Source organism: Podarcis filfolensis (assembly GCF_964270895.1).
Source record: "Podarcis filfolensis genome assembly, chromosome: 3".
Lineage (NCBI taxonomy): Eukaryota > Metazoa > Chordata > Lepidosauria > Squamata > Lacertidae > Podarcis > Podarcis filfolensis.
This window is the reverse complement of record NC_139606.1, coordinates 44,253,233-44,275,427: the sequence shown is the minus strand read 5'-3', so window position 1 is coordinate 44,275,427 and position 22,195 is coordinate 44,253,233. Positions and strand designations below refer to the sequence as shown.

General features: G+C 39.8%; 2 protein-coding genes across 6 annotated transcripts in view; one reads left to right on the top strand and one right to left on the bottom strand.

The window, feature by feature from the left end:
• BACH2 (BTB domain and CNC homolog 2) overlaps window positions 1-9,661 on the top strand; it is a 189,109-nt gene extending 179,448 nt beyond the window's left edge. For all 4 annotated transcript variants that reach the window (XM_083608322.1, XM_083608324.1, XM_083608325.1 and 1 more), the window contains exons 5-6: window positions 1,097-1,303; window positions 2,642-9,661. In XM_083608322.1, the coding sequence (XP_083464448.1) occupies window positions 1,097-1,303; window positions 2,642-3,124 (690 nt within the window). In that variant the 3' untranslated portion in view covers window positions 3,125-9,661. The remainder of the gene's footprint in view (window positions 1-1,096; window positions 1,304-2,641) is intronic.
• Window positions 9,662-11,609: 1,948 nt separating this feature from the next.
• GJA10 (gap junction protein alpha 10) lies at window positions 11,610-22,126 on the bottom strand. Of its 2 annotated transcripts, none has more exons than XM_083608397.1 (3): window positions 19,097-19,907; window positions 16,072-17,605; window positions 11,610-12,333 (listed from the first exon to the last, which is right to left on the bottom strand). In XM_083608397.1, the coding sequence occupies exons 2-3, from the start codon at window positions 17,593-17,595 to the stop codon at window positions 12,295-12,297; spliced, it is 1,563 nt and encodes a 520-aa protein (XP_083464523.1). In that variant the 5' UTR covers window positions 17,596-17,605; window positions 19,097-19,907; the 3' UTR covers window positions 11,610-12,294. The 2 variants fall into 2 exon arrangements, with proteins under 2 accessions (XP_083464523.1, XP_083464522.1); XM_083608396.1 differs by lacking the exon at window positions 11,610-12,333 and adding an exon at window positions 21,740-22,126 and having other exon boundaries at window positions 15,917-17,605; window positions 19,097-19,153.
• Between the last annotated feature and the right edge of the window lie 69 nt (window positions 22,127-22,195).

The following is a 22,195-nucleotide window of genomic DNA, read 5'->3' as shown; positions in this document are numbered from 1 at the left end:
TTTTCGAACACACCTTGGAAGTCGAACATGCCATGTGGCTTCCATATTGAGGCTTCCGTGTTGAGTTTTCGGTTTTTGAACGTTTCAGCAGACGAAATGTCTTCCAGAACAGATTACGTTCGAAAACTGACATATCTGTGTGTGTGTGTGTGTGTGTGTGTGTGTGTTTATTGCCCTGTAATCTTCAGATGAAGGGTGGTATAAAAATTTAATAAATAAAAATAATAATGTAAAGGATTGGGCTGTTAGTTGCTCTTTTCTGTACTTTGCCCAGTTCTAACCAGAACTAAACACACTATTCCAAGTATGGATGTGCCATATGCTTATGTAATGACAGTATGTTACTTGTTTTATTCTCAGTCCCTTAGGATAATTCATTCCTTTCAGAGGGAAAAACATTTTAGGAACCTTGAAGGCCTATGTATACTATTTGGTTTTTAATTTGTTGGTTTTGTTTTTAATTTCCTTCTCATTTATATTTTCATTGTAAGTTGCCTTGACTTTATTTTATCAGAGAAAAGTGGGAAGTAAATGTCTAAATAAACAAACAAAATCCTGAACATTTGTGCCAGTGTGTGAACCTCAAGGGTCACTGAACTGCTTGCATAACATTTTTGTGCCATTGCATTGATGTATTTGCTCTAACCTTTTATATGCTGGCTGTCAAATTGGATAGTATATAATCCACTGATATAAGTTGGATGAACTCTCTCTACTAAAACAGTTAAATAAATAAATTCAGTAAATATGACAAAATAGTTCTTGTTTTAGGGTTTATAGCAAAATCTTGCACTATAGAAATTAAAAACCCTAATTCTCACAAGTGGAGCTTCTATCAAGTAGACTAGTTTCTTCTTATATGTAAATGAATCCTGTTCAATTTATAATTACCTAGAGATAGAGGTAGCACTGCTGATTTTATTATATAAACATTAACTTAAACACTAACTTCTGTGAGTATTCCAGGCTGACTAGAATGCAGCAGTTAGTATAGATGTTGTCAACCCTCTTTGGATAAAATCTTCTTTCCCTAAACAGCTGTTAAATACTTTGTTAATTAAGCAATCTGAATATTATTTTCTCTTTTTTTCTCCAGGTGAAACTTCCATTTCCTGTAGATCAAATCACGGATCTTCCAAGGAATGATTTCCAGATGATGATAAAGATGCACAAATTAACCTCAGAGCAATTGGAATTTATCCATGATGTTCGACGGCGCAGTAAAAACCGGATTGCAGCTCAGCGTTGCCGTAAGAGAAAACTGGACTGTATTCAGAATTTAGAATGTGAAATCCGCAAGTTGGTGAGTTTTACCTTTTTGTGTTTTAATTATTTTTGCATTCTGTGCCCTTCCTTGCTTCCACAATGCAGCCTGCTGCTGACTTCATAAGGGTTCTAGGTTGTTTCCCTGCTTAGTGTTAGCAATCATGTGCCTTCACATGATGGGGTTCACGCCTACATGTATATTTAAATGCCACTTTTGTGCATCTTTTGGTCATGCCAAAGTGAAGAGAGGCATGTGCGTGAAGTTTGGTCACCATATTTTTTCCTTTCTCCTCTGAAGCCCTAAGCATTTCTTATCTGCCTTTGCCCTCTGGGCTACCTCAGTTACCTGTGCTCGTCCTTAACACATATGGCCCAGCTGTTTTTGGAAAGTGAAGAAAGAGGTAGAAATTGCAATATATAAGATCAGCAAGTTGCATGTTTCTTCCCCTGGCTGTTACAGACATCGGAAATGGACCTAACTAGAGCTCTGGGCTGCTCTACGCATTACATAGAATGAGGTTTCAGAGTGTGGTAAAATTTTGGATGTGTACCACACCTTATGGAGTGCAAATCGTAGAAAGTCCAGTTTTTGAATGCTGCCTTTTAATAAGAAACTGTCTGCACTCTTCTCAGAGAGGGCTGTGCTATACTTTTCTCTCTGGTGTGCTACTTTACTGCATGAGGGGGAGGGATTTTTACATGGTTGTGCACTTCATAAAAATATGTCACGTGTGTGCAAATGCACACAAACCACTGCAGTCTGAAGCAGGAGTGTACAAACCTCCTAGTGCGTGCCCTGAAAAATAATTGGGTCTTTGAGTGTACTAACAATTGTCTGAAGCCCTCTTCAAGCATTCTAGAAGGAATCCTCAAAGAGCCTGGTTCCTTCTACTGCCTTCTATCCCTTCACCCTGTCATTATCTGAGGAGAAATAACCTTATTTTGGGGGAAGGGGTTGAAGCAGCAAGAAGTAAAGGGCTACCCAGATGGAAGGCCTCTCCTCCTTCCTGGCCAATATAAGCAGAACACATTAGCCGTATAGAGACTCTGCTAATGACTTCTTTTACTCTCCTCTTTGGGGTGTGAACAGAAATGAGGTTGGGACAGGGAGCCTATGCTTAGCATGCAGTGCCCCTTTTGATTTTATCTACAAGAATTCGAGCAGTGATCCTCACATGGTCAAGAAACTCTGCTTCAAATCTTCACTCCATCTCTAGTCTGAAGTTGTATAGTCCAGAGCTTTGCCACATCATTCTGTGTAATGTGTGAATTAGCTTTGCCTGGATTTATTTCTGAGTTCTAGAAGCCTGATACACCATACTTCTTAAAATTAAGACCTTTCTCTTCTCTCTCTCTCTCTCTCTCTCTCTCTCAGGTTTGTGAGAAGGAGAAACTTTTATCAGAAAGGAACCAATTGAAAGCATGCATGGGGGAGCTGTTAGATAATTTCTCCTGCCTTTCCCAAGAAGTGTGTAGGGATATGCAGAGCTCCGAACAGATCCAAGACCTGCACCGATACTGCCCTGTCCTCAGGCCTATGGATCTTCCAACAGCAACCAGTATCAACCCTTCGCCAGCCGGAGTAGAGCAAAATGTGGTGACATCTCAGTGTGCTGGGGAAGGCTTGCAGTGCTGTTCGGAGCAAAGCCCAGTGCAGCAACTAGGAGCTCACTGGCTACCTAACAACATTTCTGACAAATGCGCAGCGGCAAGAGTATTGGATGGAGCTGACCAAGGTACTTACTGCGAGCAGGAGCTCCCTCTCGAGCAGAATAACCAAACGGTGACAGTGGACTTCTGTCAGGAAATGACTGATAAATGTACAACAGATGAGCAACCTAGGAAGGAATACACCTAGTGGCTGTATACCTTTTTCACGCCATGCCTAGCAAGGTATTCTTCAGTCAGCCAGTGGCCACGTTCGTTTGTTGTTTAGATTGAAGAACATATTTGGTGCACACTACAGTGGTCTTAGCAGCAATACTGTTTTTAAGTATTCCCTCCTCTCTACAAGCGGGAGTTTAACTTCTTCACTATGGTGCTATCCCTTGCTCATGCAGGGGAACAAAACAGTGGCAACACTGTCTGTTTCTTTTTTATTGTTGTTGTTATTGTTGTTGTTATTGTATTTTAATTTCAATATTCAACAGGGATGGACATAACACCTCTGAGGACCCAAACGCAGCTTTTTTCTCAGTGGCCCATGTCACAAAACCCTAACTCAGGAATTTCCTCTGAATGTTCAATTTTTCATTGAAGACAGCTTCTTTACACATCAAAGTTTTATAACTAAACTGTACATACTATATATAGTATATATAAAAATATATATCCATATGCAAAAAAAATCCCTGCATGCCTCAATTTTTTCTCATGAAAACAACTGGAATTTTTTTTTTCATTTCTATTGTATAAACAAATTCCAACATTCCTTTTTTTTTTTTTGTCAATGCTAGGTAGTAGTTTGTACCTGTTTTTAATATTTTCTCACCACCACTTAGGTTCACGGTTCAGCAATATCATTCAGTTTGTATTTTATTTATAAAGTTTAATGTTGGAAGCTGATTTGAAATTTTAATATACACAGTGTTTGTGGCACAGCTGTCTTTTATGTGCCCATTTGAGCAAAGTGGGTTTTATTTGAATCCTCTCACAATACTGTACAGCGATGGTCAACTTTGCCACTTGCACTGAGTTTTGGATCAAACCCCTTTTCATAAATGAAGTTGTGACTTCAGTATAACTCATATACTGTATTCTTTGCTTTTTTATTGTTATCTGTTAAGTAAAACAACATTTTTTATATAAAAAAACAACAACACCACTCAGGAGATGATTATGTAGGGAAATAACAATCTTGCCAAATATGGAATTCACCCAATAGTGTGAATTGGGTATTTTCTGTATTCGTCTTTTTCTTCTTTCTTTTACTTCCCCAATTCAGATATTAAGTCGCTGCTTCTTCTTCTTTCTTTAAGAGGGATTTTCTATTTGTCAAGTATCGTTTGATACTTACAAAGACACCTTAAAAACTGTACAGTGGCCAGTGTATGTCACTGATATTGAGAACTATAGCTTAAGACACAGGCTGTTTACGTTGGTGAACATAGTTCCATGAGACTCAGTGAAGTTTGAATTAAGCTTCCCACTGCAATTCTTGCTTATTTATGTCGTACTAGTGCTGTTCATCCCTTCCAATAGTCCTATTGGCCTCAGTGTGTAATTCTGTTGTACACCATGTTATTCAGGTGTTAACAGCAGTGTTTCACTACACTATTTACACTGGCATTTGTTCAACTCTAACTCAGCTCCACAAACATATGAGAAACTGTCTACGTGAAAGGTTTCCAGGACTGGCCCTGTAATATAGAGATGTAGAGGCTTGCTTAGAGCAATCTCTACCCCAAAGTGCTAAAAAAGCATGCATTTCTGCAGTGATTCTGCAGTGATTGCCCATGTGTCAGAAATATTGTGCTGTCAGGTTCCCTCAGTTTGTATTATTTTTATCAGCACAAAGCAGCATCTGTCTCAGAGGAAACTTTGTTGGAGGACAAGTTTCAGAAGTACTGAAACTCAAGGAAATTCACAGAACTCCAGCTGACCTGACTCACATGGTGATTGTGCAAGGCAAGCTTCTTTCAGATGTAACATCTGCCCAACAAACACATGGAAACAACTCTTCAGGGAATGGGTGGGCACAATCCACCAGGACTTTTCCTACACCATTTTTATTGTGATTGATGGGAATTGCTCGAGAGAGATGCTTTTGTATAACATCCAAAGATTTCAAGGAGTTTTTTTGTAGGATACTTTTTCCCTCATCACCTTATCCCTGATGGATTGTGTCCTCTGTTTTGTTTTGTTTTTAAAGTGACTTTCTATCTTGATTGTGCCAGGGTGCTTTGAGCTATATTTTATGATGGCATCTATGGTTTACAGATTGGTACTGTTCACCTTTTCTGTGGGTAAAACCATATTGAGCCACCCCATGTGATTCAAACAGGTTTTTTTCCTATTTCTCAGTGCTAATGTTTACACTAAGCGGTATGGCACTCAGTAAATCTGCATTGTTTTTCTAAAGGATGAATTGACACCCTCTTTTTTATCAGCTTATGCAGACAGCTTGCCAGTCCTGTTTCTTCTCTGTACTCCAAATTCACTGCAACCTACCTGCCAACCAGGAGGCGTATCCATTGCATGTGCCACATTTATTTACTAGGAAGGGAGGGATGTTCTTATGTAGGTTGGAACTGCTATGTTTTTAAATATTATAAATTAAGTATTAACCATTTCTGTAAAACAAACAAAAACTTACTCTAATTATTCATCTATTTATATATGTCATAAGGATGCTAGTTCAAGCTGTAGGATGTTTTGGCGCAGGGGTGAGAAAGTCCTTGACTCGCTTTGTAGCTATTTAATTATATTGGAAGCTTGCAACAATTCTGTGTGCAGAAAACAGAAGCTCTTTAGGGGGTTAGGGGATATGCAACTATGAGGGGATTGACTTGTAATCAGTTGACATTGCAGAGCCCTTCTGTGCTTTGCAAAGAAATCTTAACTTCTGTGAGATGGACAGTGATGGAAGCTAGATTTTTTTTAAAGCTACATGTGAATTGCATTATGGCTTTAAAGCCAGGTTTTTGCATTTGAGATTTTGTTGTTGTAATCGTTCAGTCGACAGTATTGTTCAAATGTTTTGTTTTTTTTCTGTTGCCTTCTTTATTTTTAAGTGACCTCCAGCTAGTTGTGGTTTTTATGGGTATTCAACCAAGTCTGAGCTAGCTTTCTGACATGAAGATTTGCTATCACACCAACTCATGTGCAACTGGTACTTTTGACCTCATTCCAGTGGTTTAAATGCAATTGACAGAACATAGTGTTCCACAGCTATTGTATTGACCTGGCTCTCTCATTGGTGCTGGGCCTCTCTCTACCTTTTTCTTCTGTTTTCTTTTCTTGGAGAAACTGATTTTTTAAAGTCCACTGCTCAGATAAGTCTATCGTTTCAAGCTTTTTAGGATGAGTTTAGCTTTTCACCATTTACAAATGACTGATATGTATATTTTTCTTCATTGGACTATATATTGTGTATGGTTCTTCAGAACTACATGTGGCTCTTGGGTTAATGTCAAGAGAGACATGTAGGAGAATTAGCTTCAGAACTGGACACGAAGCGACACATTTGAATAAATAACTGACCAAACTTCTATTGGAAAATAAATAAGTAGGCATTGCTGAACAATGCAGAAGGAGAAAATACCTTCGATTGATAAAAAATTCATAAAGGAATTAATAGGTTTGTCTCAGTTTGACGTTTTGTGCTAGATGGAAACTGCTTTTGCACTGATACAAAGAGCATGTAAGGAGTATGCATTTAGCTTTGTCCAGTCTGCAACTAGTCCTCCTTTTTATTTGCCTTTGCTATACTTTGTATTGCCAGAAAACCTCATTTCATTTAGGCTTTTTCTGCTTTTGTCAGGTGAGTATTACACTATGTAATATATTTGTTTCTCCGCGTTATCTTGGGGGTGCCTTGAATACAACTGAAGTTCATTGCAACCTGATTCTGGAACAAAAGAGCTAGTTTAAAAGGAAAAAAAAGACTCAATCAAGTTACCAAGACATCCCCATATTTATATTCTAGACCTAACATATGACGACTCAGGCGTCAGAGTTTGATGCTGCAGTATAAAACTATTATTTTATATATTGTGCAAGTAAATTATTCAATGTCTTTCTAAGGATATATGCTGCTTTAAAGATGCACTATTTTATTTTATTTTATTTTATTGGATCTAATCCATGTATTTTTGTTCCCAAGGAAGTAAAAAAAAAAAAATCATTGGATACACAAACCACTGTGATTAGTATTTACAACTGCTGTCTCTTTTAAAAAAAATAGTGTGGGCGTTGGATAAAACTTAGTGTAACAGATTCAGCTGCTGATAATATGGTGGTTAAGGGTTACATTCAACTCATGTCCAAGCTTTTAATTTCAAAAGCTTTAATAAACCCAGCATACTTTGATAAACCCAACATACTTATATAGGCAGGTTTTTTAAGAAAAAGAAAGAAAAACATTCAGCCTTTTTTTCACCCCTGACAGGAGTTCTGAACACTGTGGTATTCAGCAGGTGTGGTTATTCTCGTCAGTACAGTGCTGTGACGAGAAAAGCTACATCTGTGGAATTTCAGTTTTCCTCAGAGCTCTTAAAACAAAAACGAATTCTTCCCTAGATGGAATATGGTAAGCATTGTGACAAACTGCTATATGTTTGGGGTTTTTTAAGTTTGTATGCCAGAGTCAGAATAATTCTAAAATAAAGAGACCTCCAGAGCCTTTAATCTCATTCCACCATTTATCTTCATGGGTGTCTTTTAAAAATAAATAAAAATAATACATGTAGGTTTAGCCGATGAAGCTAGAGTGTTCCTTGAGCATCTGGCCTAATGGGTAGTATTGATAAGCCTATGCAAGCCTCACCAACCCAGCTCAAACCAATGACTCCAAGAGGTAGTCTTCACACACAAATAATAAGGTTTTATGTTTATTTATCCCCTTATTTTTGTTACATCAGCTTAATTGTGTACCTGTTTTAAAATTCTATTTAGAGAAGGTGGATAGGGACAAAAATTTTAAAAAAAGGATTTGATGTAGCCTAAGGGAAACCTTGCTAAAAATGTGGTAGCTAATTTCTATCTCCAGTATAAAATCAGTGTGTGTACTTTTGCTTGTTTATACTATGTATATTTATAATATTTGAATTATTTCAAGACTCAGGCATCAAATGATGCTGCAGAATAGAGTTGTACATGTACATATGTTAAGTCCATTCAAACAATTTTATGTATATTAAAATCTATAGTTTGGTGGATTGTAGACTACTAATAAATTATTATAATTTTCTCTGGAAGTTAGAATGTCATTGCTTGCCGTGTAAAAGAATTACAGTATTTTCCTACACTCCACCAATATTATATATTTAAAAAAACACAATTAAAACTAGTGATATGTGTTTGTTTTTAAATTATAATACTCATATGGTTCTACCATTGTGATGGAAACCACTTTTCCGGTGGAGCGTTAATTATTCAAATTCCCTTCTCAAACTTAAAAGAAAAATTTTATGACTGGTTTAAATACCTTTTATTGTTGGACATGTCATTAACTCTATTACAACATCAGCTCTATTATAGAAGTCCAGTTTACATACAAGTTTAGACACCTATGCAGTGTGGTAATTGATATGTACATTTATGCAGCATGTTTGCTTCCTTTTTGATAGAACTTATTCTTGGCTAAGTGTGCATAGGACTGCAACCTTTGGAACTGAAAAGCTTAAGCAGTTTGGTCAGAAATTGACTTTTTTCATTGCTCAGAGTTTGAAATGTGACTCAGTTTCTCATTCTGGAATTAGTTATCCATTGATTTGAAGGAATTTTGAGTCAGAAACTCAGCCTAGGATTTCCCATAGCCCTCTGTCTTAATAGGTCAGTTCAGATTTGGAGAGCCATCCTGAGTATCTAATCGGGATTTCCCCACCCACCCCACTTAACCATAGAACTGTGTGTTGTTTTGAAAGCAAGTTTAAGCTCTTACATTTGCAATGTCACAAAAAAAAGATGTGTGCGCTTCAGAAACTTGTGTATTTACTACTTGTGATATGACTGAATATATCTGGATCCCTCCAATCAGAAATTATGCTAAACACTTTGGAGATCTTTGGATGCTTGATTTTTGCCATTCAATTCAAGGGTCAACTTTTTATTTCAAGGGTGGAGACCACCCCAAGTTTGTTCCAGAACCAGTGGGATACAAGTGCACCTCTACTATATGCCTTACAAACTTCAGAGGCCATATTCAAAACAGGGTTTTTATCAGTGTATGCAAGGGGATGCAATCCCTCTTCTCTTCCTCCCCAGGTCAGACAGTATGGACAGTTTTCACACATATCTACCTGTATAATCCTCTGTACCTCTCATAACTGGTCAATGACTGTAACAAGTTGCATCAGGTGTTTTTCTATATACTTTTTACACAGATTCTATGCGATTAATGTAACTTAATTCAATGCATCATTTTATTGTACTAGTTCTTAAGCTTGTCTATTATTTTTTTTCTAGGTGACTGTGGTTTCTTGTGATTTATATTGTATAAATGAAATGGCTGTTGATGCTTATTCCTTGTTACTAAGAATTTTTACCTTTTTGGAGAAAAAAAACAGCATTGCTATGAACTAATAAATTTAAGACGTCATTTACTCATTGTAAATACAGTATCGTGCAAAGAAAAAGAAAACCCTTTCCATTCATTTGAATTGATAGTGTTAACTGAATTTTGTCTAGACACCATTTCTGTTGATGAAATAAAGACATATCATTACGTATTGTAGATCTCTGCCTCTGAATTTAATGTTACGTTCATTGAAAAGCAAGCAAATCTGAAAGGTGGCTAAGCCCCAGTAAATTCAATAGAAATTACTTCTGGGGTATATAGGGTGTTAGGGGAGGCATAGTTCCATTGGTGGAGGAACACGTTGTGCTCCTTCTGTGGTAGTTTGTCTTCCTTTGATCCTCACCCTGCACTTAGCTCTTACCTGTGACTTCACCCCCGGAGGCATACCCCATTGTCTCTCAAGACAGATGGATGCCAGCAACAACTTCTGAATAGACATGGTCACGATTGTGCTGTTAGATACCAGATCTTAAATAAACTGCAAGACTACATCTAAATGTAGCATTATGTAGGGATTAGGCATTCTGCCATAGTCCATACTGGCTCACTGTTGGTCTTCATTTGCACTTCAGGTAGCAAGATCGGTGTAGGTGTCACAGGCTTTTATCATGGGCAGAATTCACCTTTGCATGATCTTAGCTTACTTTTAAGGTGAATTTTAATGGAATCACACATTCATGTTCAGCCCTCAGTGGCGTGCAGCCGAACAAATGAGCTGCCTCTGTTATAAAGCATTGTATCCAAGGTCATGTTAGCTACTATGAAGGTTCTGTCTGAGCTTTTGATGAGCGTTTTCTCACATGGGGGTCTTCTTAACATTCATAAAGCAATATACATATGTGAGCCACCTTCAGGTAGCTTAAATGCATTTAGAGAGTTGCTCACATGGACTTATTTCAGGAATATTTGGACTGCTCGGCTTTGAAATACTGAGTTGTGCATGTCATTATTACTTTGGCATTGTATATATTATTTAAGATCTCATGTAATAGAATGTGTTGACATGCTGTACATTATTGTCAATTAGGTTTTGTAAACTAAATACAGAGTTGTTTACCGTAGTTTGTGATTTATCTTGCTGTATTCCTTGGGCATGGTATCTTTTAGAAAAATTTTCATTTACTAGTAAAGAAAACGCTAAAAGCTTGTGAAAAACATGGAAGTGGGTCTTCCCCACCATGTCTTTCTTTATCCTTTAGTTAATGTTTCCTATTCAACCTAACATTTAAGTGTGCAGCTTGAAGCAATTGTGCATTCTTGAGGAGGGTTGATTGGAGCACCATTATAACTGGAACAGAAGAAGAAACTCACTTGTTCCATCTTGCAGTTGCCTGTTTGAACGTTTATCTATTGTGGTTTCTAGGGCTGGTTTTTTCTTTCTGTCCCAAAGGGGTAAGGGTTGGTTTTTACTCTGTATGCTTTTTGTGTTTGAGTGAGACTGAAAAGATGGAATGGATTTCATAAAGAGAGTGCGTGCTGTATGAGAAAAAGAAATCAATGAAGAAAGAAAGAAAGAAAGAAAGAAAGAAAGAAAGAAAGAAAGAAAGAACTATTAAATTTGTATCAGAAATGCTTTTCGCATAGGATATAGCAATGAGGGCCTCTTGAGTTAGTTAAAAGCACTGAAGTGACCCTTGGGAGTTGTGCATCCCTGTTGTGAACTCGATAATCTTTCCCTTGCTGCCACACATAGCTGGAAACAGTCTGGCCTATTCATTTTTGACCTTGCAGTTATTCCCTACCATTTTTTGAATCTATTATCCCCTCCATTAAGTCTATCTGTGTGCTCAGACATCTCTGCCCTATTTAAGAACAAGAGGAGAGAGAGAAAACACCCAGATAATGAACAGTTTCCCCTTCAGGACTGGTATCTTTTCTACAGCAAGGCTACCCTTACTTCCTATGTGCTATATAGGGCAGGAACAGCAGTAGTCAGAAAGAGACGTTATTATTCTTTTGTTGTTAAAAACCCAACCTTTCCATAAGCAGCAGCAAGTAGAACTGTCTGGACAAAGACAATGTAGAAACAGTTTAAGTTGTTATTTTAGTCCCCTTTTATGCTAAAGGAATAAAACAGGGGTAGGCTATGTCATGTTTTGTTTTTTTAAAAAAGCTTTCAGCCCGTGTTTATTAACATTTGGAGAAACAGGCAAGTAACAAGGTAATGCTGACAATTCCTTCAAGATCATAAGATTCAGCGTGCCAAAGGTCTGGGGAGGGAGGTAGCTGTGCATCTTCGAGATGGATTCAGACTTCTTTGTTAACCTGCAGCACTGAACTAAAAACTTACTGCATGCTGCTTTCATCTTTTATTCATTGATTCCTGGGGCGTACAGAGGTGGGCAGGGAAGAGAGCCTTTCAGAAAGCAGTCTTGTCTGCCAATCCCACCCTTACAGATGTTTTGTATCTCAACAGCCTTGAAGTTGTGTACCGGGGCTCCTGCTGGATAGCTTATGTGGCAGTCCTACAAATCAAATGGCATATCTCCCCCATAGTCTTCTCCTAGGAACAAAAGAATGCTGTTTTGTAGCAGCTGGACACACTAAACAGCTCCTAGTTGTTGCACATGAGAGGAAATGGGAGCGTTTTGAAAGAGGCTTTTGGGTCACACGTGCGGCTGCCAAGATGCATGTGTCAGTCAGAAATAACAGATTCCATATCCATAGCTGTCCACCTTGAAGCAGCATATTTGCTAGGGTCTAGGAGGAAGGGAGAGAACTGCTTTTAACCTTCATATTTCAGGTTTCGGGATTTGCTGCTGTGCTTTGGTAGTGCTGCTAAGCAAGCATTATTTTTTCATGATAGATGATAGTTCTAGTAGCACATTCTGAAAGAGAAAAGAAAAAGAAACTGACTTGGCTTGTAGAAGAAGAAAGAAGGTTCAGTGAAATGTTCATTCTCAATAGATTTGTAGATTATTTTAGTTTTAATTTACCTGTTTTGCTTACAGTTTAGCGAAGGAGTGACAAATCTGTTTCCCTCTGGATGTTCCCATCATCTCAAACCATTGGTTATGCTGAGACTGATGGGAGCTAGAGTCCAACAATATACTGAGGGATGCAGGTCAGCCACACCAGCTCAGTGCTTCATATTAAAAGCACAACAACCACCCTGCTGGATTAAACCAAGGTCAGCCTAGTCCAGTCACAAGCAGTACTTCTGTCCTGCTGTTTGGCCCCCAACAAATACTTTCCAGTCATCTATTGCCTCAGAATATGAGAGTGGTGGAGAAGCTGTAGCCCTCCAGATCATGGGTAGGCAAACTAAGGCCCGGGGGCCAGATACAGCCCAATCGCCTTCTAAATCCGGCCCGCGGAGGTTCAGGAATCAGCGTATTTTTACATGAGTAGAATGTGTGCTTTTATTTAAAATGTATCTCTGGGTTATTTGTGGGGCATAGGAATTTGTTCATTTTCCCCCCAAAATCTAGTCCAGCCCCCCACAAGGTCTGAGAGACAGTGGATCGGCCCCCTGCTGGAAAAGTTTGCTGACCCCTGCTCCAGAAGATGTGGAAGTGGTGGCGCATCAGCTGCAGCTACCATCGCAAAATGGTTAAGGATCATGGGGGTTATGGTTCAACAGTGCCTTGGGGCAGGGGATGCAAATGGTTTCACATTCCTGATATAACAGATCTGTCCTCCATGAATTTATAGGATCCCTTTAAAAAGCGATCTAAGCTAGTGGCCATTTCTGAATTTGTGTCAAAGTACTTCCCTTTGTCTGCCCTCAATCTCTTGTCACTCAGGGTGTTTCTGAGTAGCAGGACAGGACTAGCTTTGCTCTGTCTGCCCCATTTTCTAAGCAACAGAGCCACATTTCAGTTGCTGTGCTGGTCAATGCTGCTGCTGCTTCAACCAATCCAGCAAATGGAGCTGTACATGTCATGGCTTTTAACAATTCAATTGGGAGAGGAAAATCAATTGCCCAGGACTTCTTGGGTCCTGTTCAACCACATAGACACTTGTTGCCTAAACAGCAGAGCTCAGTCAACAGCTGAACAGCATAGTAAGTAGTGCAAACAAATAGTATTTTCTCAGAAATATAAGAATGTATCAGCCCACAAGGCCCAATATAAAATCTCTGAAAGTGAGCCATCTTACTTGTTTAAGATGTCCTGTCACAGTGGAAGCATCTGCTAGTGTGAGTTCCCCCTTACATCTGAACTTGGAGCTCTGATTAATTTAAACTACAGATGCCTTCCAGGTGTTGTTGGACTACAACTACCCATCATCTGACCCTGACCATCAGACATGCTGGCTGGGTGGCGTGAGCCAGGTTTGAACCTGGTTTGTTTCATTAAACCATTTAAATATATATATATTTATAAACCACACTTTGATAGAAAAACAACAAGGTGGCGTGCAGTGTGGAAACATAAGCTACTCTAATAGCATATCAAACATAAGCTACTATAATAGCATATCAATAAAACTGGTTAGTTAAAAACAACAAAATCAAGTTCCAAAGGCCCGTCTGAACAGTACAGGTTTCAACATCTAAAAGGAAGCAAAGATGTCCTGAGGGACTTCCATTGGCAAGGAGTTTCTCAGGGTAGGGGCTGCAACACTGAAAGCTTGGTGCCTGAGAAAGGCTGACCAAACCTGACGGGCATGAAGGGCTACCCAAATTCCCCCTTGGCAGTGGAATATTTAAGGAACCAAGTGGTTTTTAAGGTACTTTAGGCCCTAGTTCTGTAGGGCTTTGTGAACTAACACAATAACCTTGAACCTGGTCCAGCAGCAAGCTGGCAACCTGTGCGGCTCTCTCAGCAAGAGTAACATGTAGCTTTCTCCCATGAGCAGTCTGGCTGCTGGAAGTTACAGCTTCCAGACCAGAAACAAGGGCAGCCCCACATAAAGCATCTTTATAGTAAACAGTTTTGAGGGTAGGAATGAGATGGGCAGCTAAAGCTCTGACCCACCCCATTGTCAGTGCAGAGGTAGAAAGGGAGCCTAGAGCAGGGGTGGAGCACCTGTAGCCTACTAGATCAGGTGTGAGGAACCATTAGCCCTCCAGATTTTTCTAGATATTCATAGATATGTTGATGAACTACGATTCCCATTGGCCCTTTGGCATTATTGCCATAGAACATTCATGCTGAGGCTGGGAATTTGGAGGGTCATAGGTTCCCCCACACCTGCTCTAGATCCTGGCCATGCTGGCTGGGGCTGATGGGAGTTGAATATGGGTAGGGCATAAGTTTCCTGTCTATGATGTAGAGGGGGTAGTGCCTATGATCATGGAACATGCAGGCAGTCTAATGAATGTGTGGTGAGCCATGACCTCTTGTCCTCTTTCTGGGTTCTGTCCAGGCATTTAAAGTAAAACTCACAAAGTACCACATGGCAGCCACATAAGCACCTCTCAGGTAGCATCGCCTAACTATGCGGCAGATGAGCCTTTGCTTCTTAGGAAAACAAGTGTTATCGTACACTGAGCCTTTCTCTGAATTGGAATGGTTGCAGGACCGTGGTAATGCTTAGCTCAAACTACCAGTTGGAAGCAATTACCAGCCAAAATTAGTATGGAGGCAGAATCCTGACAATTGAACAGGTTAGAAGAAGGCAAGCCTGCATCACCGCATGATAAGAGACCAGTCTCAGTTAATTCTTGCTTAGCTCATAAAGGAGCAGAAAATATCTGCTTGAAAATGCACCCACACTCATATTTTATTACTGTACAATTTCTAACTGCATAGGTCACATTCACTTGATATGACTGTAAAGGTCACTCAGCTGATTGATCTGCATGGTGTCTACATAACATTGTGGCATCATGGCTTGGGGAGGAATTCTGAGATACATACATACCCTTGATCACATTCACCTGCTGGGATAATAGACCCTCCTGTCCCCTAGAGGGTGTGCACACACAAGACGGGTCACTGTGAGCAGGACACAATGGAAGCCATGTATATAGCAGAGGGGCTAAGAAGTTTCAAGCCTCAGAATGCTTTGTTAGACCAGTGTTATGATACCCATATCAAAGGTTGGAGCTGAGTCCAAGAGGTCTTTGGCTTATCTTAGACCACCTTGTGAGTTTATAGCTGATCTGTGATTTGATGGCACATCCTCATAACTGCTGAAAAATAGAGTTTAAAATCCTACTCAGCTGTGGAGATAATGTACCCTTCATGGTGCCCTTAACCTCAGTTCCCAAACTGAAAAATAGGGTAAAGTATGCTTCAAGGAGGATTCAGGGAAATACTGTTTACCCTGTTTGTTCATGTGTGGAAGACAACAAGTCTTTACATTAATATTAACATTGATAGCAGTGGCAACACTATTTGATTGTATGCACCTCCCCCATTCCCAATCCCCCCCCCATAAGATTCATAGTGTCTGATGCCTTTCATTTTGTTTTGTTTTTAAAATGCCTTTCTGCTGCAACAGTTATATTTCTCAAAGACTTAACTTGGTATAAAAGAACTCAAAATTATTTTCCGCTGTATTTGATCACAATTCTGAACGAACCAGTAAAGCCCAAGACCTAAGCTAGCGCTATGCTAAGGAGCGATAACTCACACTAGCAGGGTATAGAAGGAAGGTCGCTTGGGTCTACTTGCCATTGACATTCTGCGTCCCATTGCGGAAGGAAGTGGTGGTGTGTTCGGAAGACTGCTATCATCTCTGTGTTTGGCATCTGAGCCAGAACCATTCCGCGAGTCTGAGGTGTCTGAGTCTGTGTCCAGCTGGCTTTCTGACAACACCCTGGACAAAAAGCTAGACTTGCGGTTCTGATGACGCCCGCTGTCTGGAGAGTCACAGCGATCAGTTCCTAAGTCCTTGCAGCTGAGTGCCCGGCTATGCTTTCGAAGAATGCCTTGAGGGCTGTCCATATGACTGGAGATAATGCAAGGTTTAGGACCATGTTGAGGATTCTTGGAATGTTCTAGAGGATGCTGTTCATTCTTTCGATAGCTGTTGGTGCCCTGCTGTGATGGCTTCTGGACATCCTCACTGCTGGAAGACTCATTCTGTTGTTGATAGTCATGCCGCTGACCCATGAGATTTTGGAGGTGCCTGGGGAGCTGTTGGTGGTGCTGATCACACTCATTAGGATGTTCTAGATGTCTGCAGAGGTGGTGGAGTTGACCCTGGTGCTGATTTGGCCTGCTTCTCTGGTTGCTGCACCATTGTTGTTCTGCGTTTATTGGGTTCTGGTTTTGTTCAGCAGGTGTGAATCCTTCCTCAGGAGCCAAGTAAGCTGGCAGCCCAACTTGCTGGTCTGGCATATATTTAAAACTGCCTTGGGGAGACAAGTTAGACATGATGCAAATCTGCTGTATCACTGAATTTTTTTTGGAAAAGTTAATGTCATTATCAGTGGCTACAAGCTCCTCCTTGAGTGTCCCACAAAGGGTCTTTTTAATCTTCTTCACCCCCAAGTGGACAATCTCTAAAACATTCAGAAAGAGAGAAACTGCTGCAATACTGTGCATGAAAACCATGAAGATAGTTTTCTCTGTTGGTCTAGATACAAAACAATCCACAGTGTTAGGACATGGTGGGCGAGTGCATTTATAAAGTGGATACATTTGAAACCCATATAAAAGATACTGACCCACCATAAAACCCACTTCTAAGACTGACCGGGTCAGGATATGCAGGATGTAGGTCCACAGCAAGGCCCCTTGCAAGGGTGCCTTGTTTACTTTCTTTTGTTCTTCCAACTTCCTCAGTTCCCTCTCTATTCTCCTGTGTTCTTCCAATATAAGCTTGATCTCTTCCAGCTGTGCTTTTAGGTGAGCTTTCTTCCGCTGCCTCTCTTTCTCAAGGGCCCGGAGCCTGTAAAGGGCATGACCCATATAAACGAGGGAAGGAGATGAAACAAAGATTACCTGTAGCACCCAGTAACGGATCAGGGAGATGGGAAAAGCTTTGTCATAGCAGATATTGCTGCAGCCAGGCTGCTCTGTGTTGCAAATGAACTCTGCTTGCTCATCATCCCAGACATCTTCAGCTGCAACACCAAGAACTAGCATTCGAAATATGAAAAGGATGGTGAGCCAGATTTTGCCCACTATGGTAGAATGGATGTGTACTTCTTCTAGAATGCTGCCCAGCAAGTTCCAGTCCCCCATAGTCATGGGTTCATCCCTGAAACAAATAACAATGCAGTGTTAAACGATGAAATACCAAACTACAGTTCGGTTCTATGGGCATTGGCGCTTGATCACATTTTTATCTAAAATTGTTCCTAATTCCTTTTGACACAGCTGGCACTGACTGAAATAGGATGATCAAATGAGATTTGCTGTGTTTACTGTTGTGAGTTGGGAACCCTATGGCCCACCATATATTGCTGAACTATAACATTCCTGATCATTGACCATGCTGACTGGGACTGAAGGGAGTTGAATAACATTTGGATAGCTACAAGTCCCCATCCACCAACCTAAAGGATCCTCTTGGGCATTACTATTTATTGCATTATTTTCTTTCTTATGCGATCTTCACCGTTGAAGACCTTCAGGCTTCAAATAATAATAGGAACAGCTAGTCTCTCTTTCTCTCTCTCTCCCTCCCTCCCTCTGCCTTTCCCTGTCACCTGGTTTTCTAAACTCGGACAAATTCAACCCCATCTCAAAATATCAATAAAAAGTTGCATCTGGTAGACTGAATGTTTGAGGGGTGCCACCTATCAGCCGAGAATTTTGGAGATGAATAAAGAACGTAAGAACAAACCTGACTGGTTTGACTAAAGATGCATATAGCCCCACATTCTTTATCAAATTGCTTTTGGGTTTGTTTGTTTGTTTGTTTGTTTTTGAAAGCTTACAAGCAGGGCATGAAGATCACAGGCATCAACTGTTGCCTATCCCCGGCACCTATTACCAACAGGTATGCTGCCCTATGTATCAGGTTCTATCCTGGTTTCACAAATTTGCCTAATCCCACTTTAAAGACACCTAAAGCAGGGATGGGGAACCTGTGGCTTTCCGGATGTTGGACTCCAGCTGCCATCAGCCCCAGACACTATTGCCAATAGTAAGGGATTATGGGACTTGTAGTCCTGCAAAGTCTGAATGGCCCACAGGTCCCCTATAGCTCATCTAAACTAATGCCCATATACCCATTCTGTGGTAGCAAATTGTGTAAGTTATACACCATAGTTATACACTATAGCTATACACATAGTGCATAGATGCTGGACCACCTGTGCTCATAAGCAGGCCACCATTCCCCACCCACAAAATAGCCACACAAATGCCTATACACACCCTTTCCTTTGATTCTAACTTAAGTTTCAACCAGGAACATAATTATAAACACATAAGATCCCAATGAGACTTCCTTGTTAAGAAATGCTGTGACGGACAGATGTAAAATCTGTTCTACCTGCTGCAACTTTTCAGTTACCTTCCTTTTTCCTCATGGTTTTAGCACCCATCTGGTTTATATAATCAGGTGCAAAGTTTAGATTAGAAAAATGGATAAGGGGAAAAAATGGAAATATTATTTAAACATGGCAAAATCGTAACAGAACCTAAGCAGTCATTTAAAAACCAAATAATAAAAATAAGAACTATGTAATCACCTACATATATTTGCCTTTGAAATAAGTTCAGATATTATTTGGCTGCTTACCTTAATAGTAATTCTCTTGCTCATAAGCCTCTTCAAGTATTATAAACATATCAGACCCTGAAAATGAGTATACAGCCAGAAAGCATCATTTAGAAACTTAGTTTTTCCTTTTCCTTTTTTTTAGAGCAAACTCTTAAGACAGTTTACGGTTGAAACGGTGACTAGAATTCATAGTTCTGTAGCTGACAGAATAAACGAATCTGAAGTACGCAGGCAGAGTTTGATCGACTGGCTGACAAGAGGACAGTGCCTTCAGCCAGAATTATCCTGCAATTATTTTAGTCCTACCAAATCACCCCCAAGGCTTCACACATACTTCGTTACTCTGTAAGGCCACTGCTAATTTCGTTTGAACCCAAATATGTTAGCCTTTATTGCTGAGCCAACTGGTAAATGAGTTTATTTTTTAAAATGAACAAACAGCCTCTTCACACGGATCTGGCTTCTTACGTTTTCTTTACATTCCATTAGTTTTCATGAGAATCAATGCCTGGTGATCAATCGGTCATGTCCGATTTCATAGTCTATTGCCTAGTGGGACAGACGGGTTAGAACAGCACTCAAGGGGAGGGGTTGAATGAGACACCAGAATAAACTGGGTTTAAAATTTGCTATGAGGAATCGAATTTCACGGATGCTGTGTTTCATTTTGGTTGGCATTGCTATAGCATTTATGCATATATGGCCTTCATCTCCTTTCCTCTTCTACAATGGAAGGCAAACATCTGGCTGAGCTGGCTTAAAGACAGACGTTATGTGTATTTCAATGAATTGAATAGAAAGATTACAAATCATGGGGACATGGAGAGAGTTTGTGTGTGAACTTAACAGAGCTTACTTAACTTATATTTTTAGTTGTTATTCTGTTAATTTTGTTCTATAAATTATAAGTGCCATATTGATTTGGTAATCATATGTCTTTTTGCTGTAATTGTGGTTTTGTGTGTTGTTGTTTTTTTAATTGCTGCTTTTAATATGTTTTATACTATAGATTGCAATTGTTTTATTGTAATTGCCTTCTCGGTAGTTGAGTCCGCCCTGTGGAATGCCCTCCTGTCAGATGTAAAGGAAATAAACATCTATCCGTCTTTTAGAAGACACCTGAAGGCAGCCCTGTATAGGGAAGCTTTTAATGTTTGGTGTTTTACTGTGGTTTTATAGTTTGTTGGAAGCCGCCCAGAGTGGCTGGGGCAACCCAGTCATATGCAATTATTATTATTATTAGTAGTAGTAGTAGTAGTAGTAGTAGTAGCAGTTAATTTTTTTATGATTTTTCTGTATCTGTGGTGTTCCATTACATTTTATTCTCTTAACTGTTATTTATTGTTTGTAAGCCGCTTTGGGATTTATTTGAATGAAAAGCAGCATAGAAATACGATAAATCAAAGAAAACTGTAATAAGCACTTTTGTGTTTTCCCCACTCCCATCCCAAGGTCTCCTCATTCTGTGCAACAATATTAATTAATGAAAAGAAGCAGGGCTATGAAGTCAGCTATGTTAATTGTGTGGCCATTTACTGTATGACACGAAGCAGAAAGAGAAAGCATATTGAAGTCTTCTGCTTGTGGAATTGCTGTTTGTATAACTACAGTATAGCCTTAGGTACTTGGCAACCTCTGCCTATGATGGCCATAGGATTCCAGTTAACCCTCCATTCACTTCAACAGTGTTTGCAGCTGCATAATATTTTGAGGATCCGCTCTATGACTGATTGCAATTCAATGAGGTTTAGGGAAAAGAGAGATATGAATACTCACTTCTGGTACAGTCTCGAATGACTTCCTGGGATTATTCTAGATAAGCAGGCTGTAGATTAAACTTCATCTCCAGAAATTATTATCTGACAATGAGAAGCTACTGGAGCCCTTAAACCCATCTACAGCACTGAAGACTAACAGACTTATAGCGGCATAAGATTTCATTGACTAGAGCGCTTTGTCAGATGAAGTATCCTCCTTCGTTGGTAAATATACACACACAGCTTAACTACACATGCAATATATGTCTGTCACCTGTAACATGTTGAGGTCTTTTTTAAAAAAAGTACGGTGGGGAGGGGAACTGAGTTTTGAATTGGATTTTGGGGAAGTGTAACCCTTTCCTTGCTCACTGTGATTCTGACAAAAAATGGCAACAGGGAGGAAAAGGTGATCGAATTGGAAGCCCAAAACATCTGGAGGGCACCAGGGTTGGCAAAGGCTAGCCTAAAATGAATAGAATTGTTTGTTACTAAATTCTACTTCATCAATTTCACACCGGAGTTTCCCTTTGAAGTGCTGTCACTGAGGTACAGCAATTTTAAGAAATGATGTCTTCTGGGAGAGAGAGAAAAAACCGTTTCCCCATAGGTTTGTTAATGTTGCAGTTTTCAACATCACCATTCACCAGTTCTTAAACCACGTAACTTTATTTTGGCGCTTGATGATTGAAGAACTACTTCTGTGGTAAATGACAATTTGCTGCATGGTATTCTTGGTGGAAATATGTATAATACCTGAAGTAACCACCGACTGTCCTTCACAAAGAGAACCTGATGCCACTTAAGTGTTCTCTAAATAGACCTGGTTAGATTAAGAGAGCAAGGTACACTGGAAAAAAATCACAAATGAAGCACCATGCACACATATTTATCCATTATTTACCTGGTCTAGTATAGTAGCTAGGAGATAGGAAATCCCAGCCTTTGCCATTAACTCATCAAATGGGCTTAGCCATGCCACTATCTTCCTGCCTCAATACACCATCTGGCAATACAAATTAGGCAGAAATGATTCTTATCCTCAGTGGTTCTCTGGTGCTGGAGAGAGTAGTGGGAATGGCACTAGTGGTGATAAGGATAGGTTAGATTGTCGGGAAGCACTGACCAATAAGCGTGCATGCAGCCGTGCGCACATGCTGGACATGGGTTCTCTCTGATGAAGGCCCATTTTCTGCATGTGAGACCTAGCAGAGGCGAATCTTGATGAAGACTGCTCTCGCTAGATCAGAGAACCCTCATTCGAAGCAAGCCTCCATGATTTCAATTTCAGTGGAACATAGTACAAGTGCTGCGCTTGGCACTGGAATATTATGACATATGTTACCCTTTATGTAATATA

Coding starts and splice junctions, on each gene's coding strand:
- GJA10 (XM_083608396.1), bottom strand. CDS start 17,595: ATGACTATGGGGGACTGGAACTTGCTGGGCAGCATTCTAGAAGAAGTA.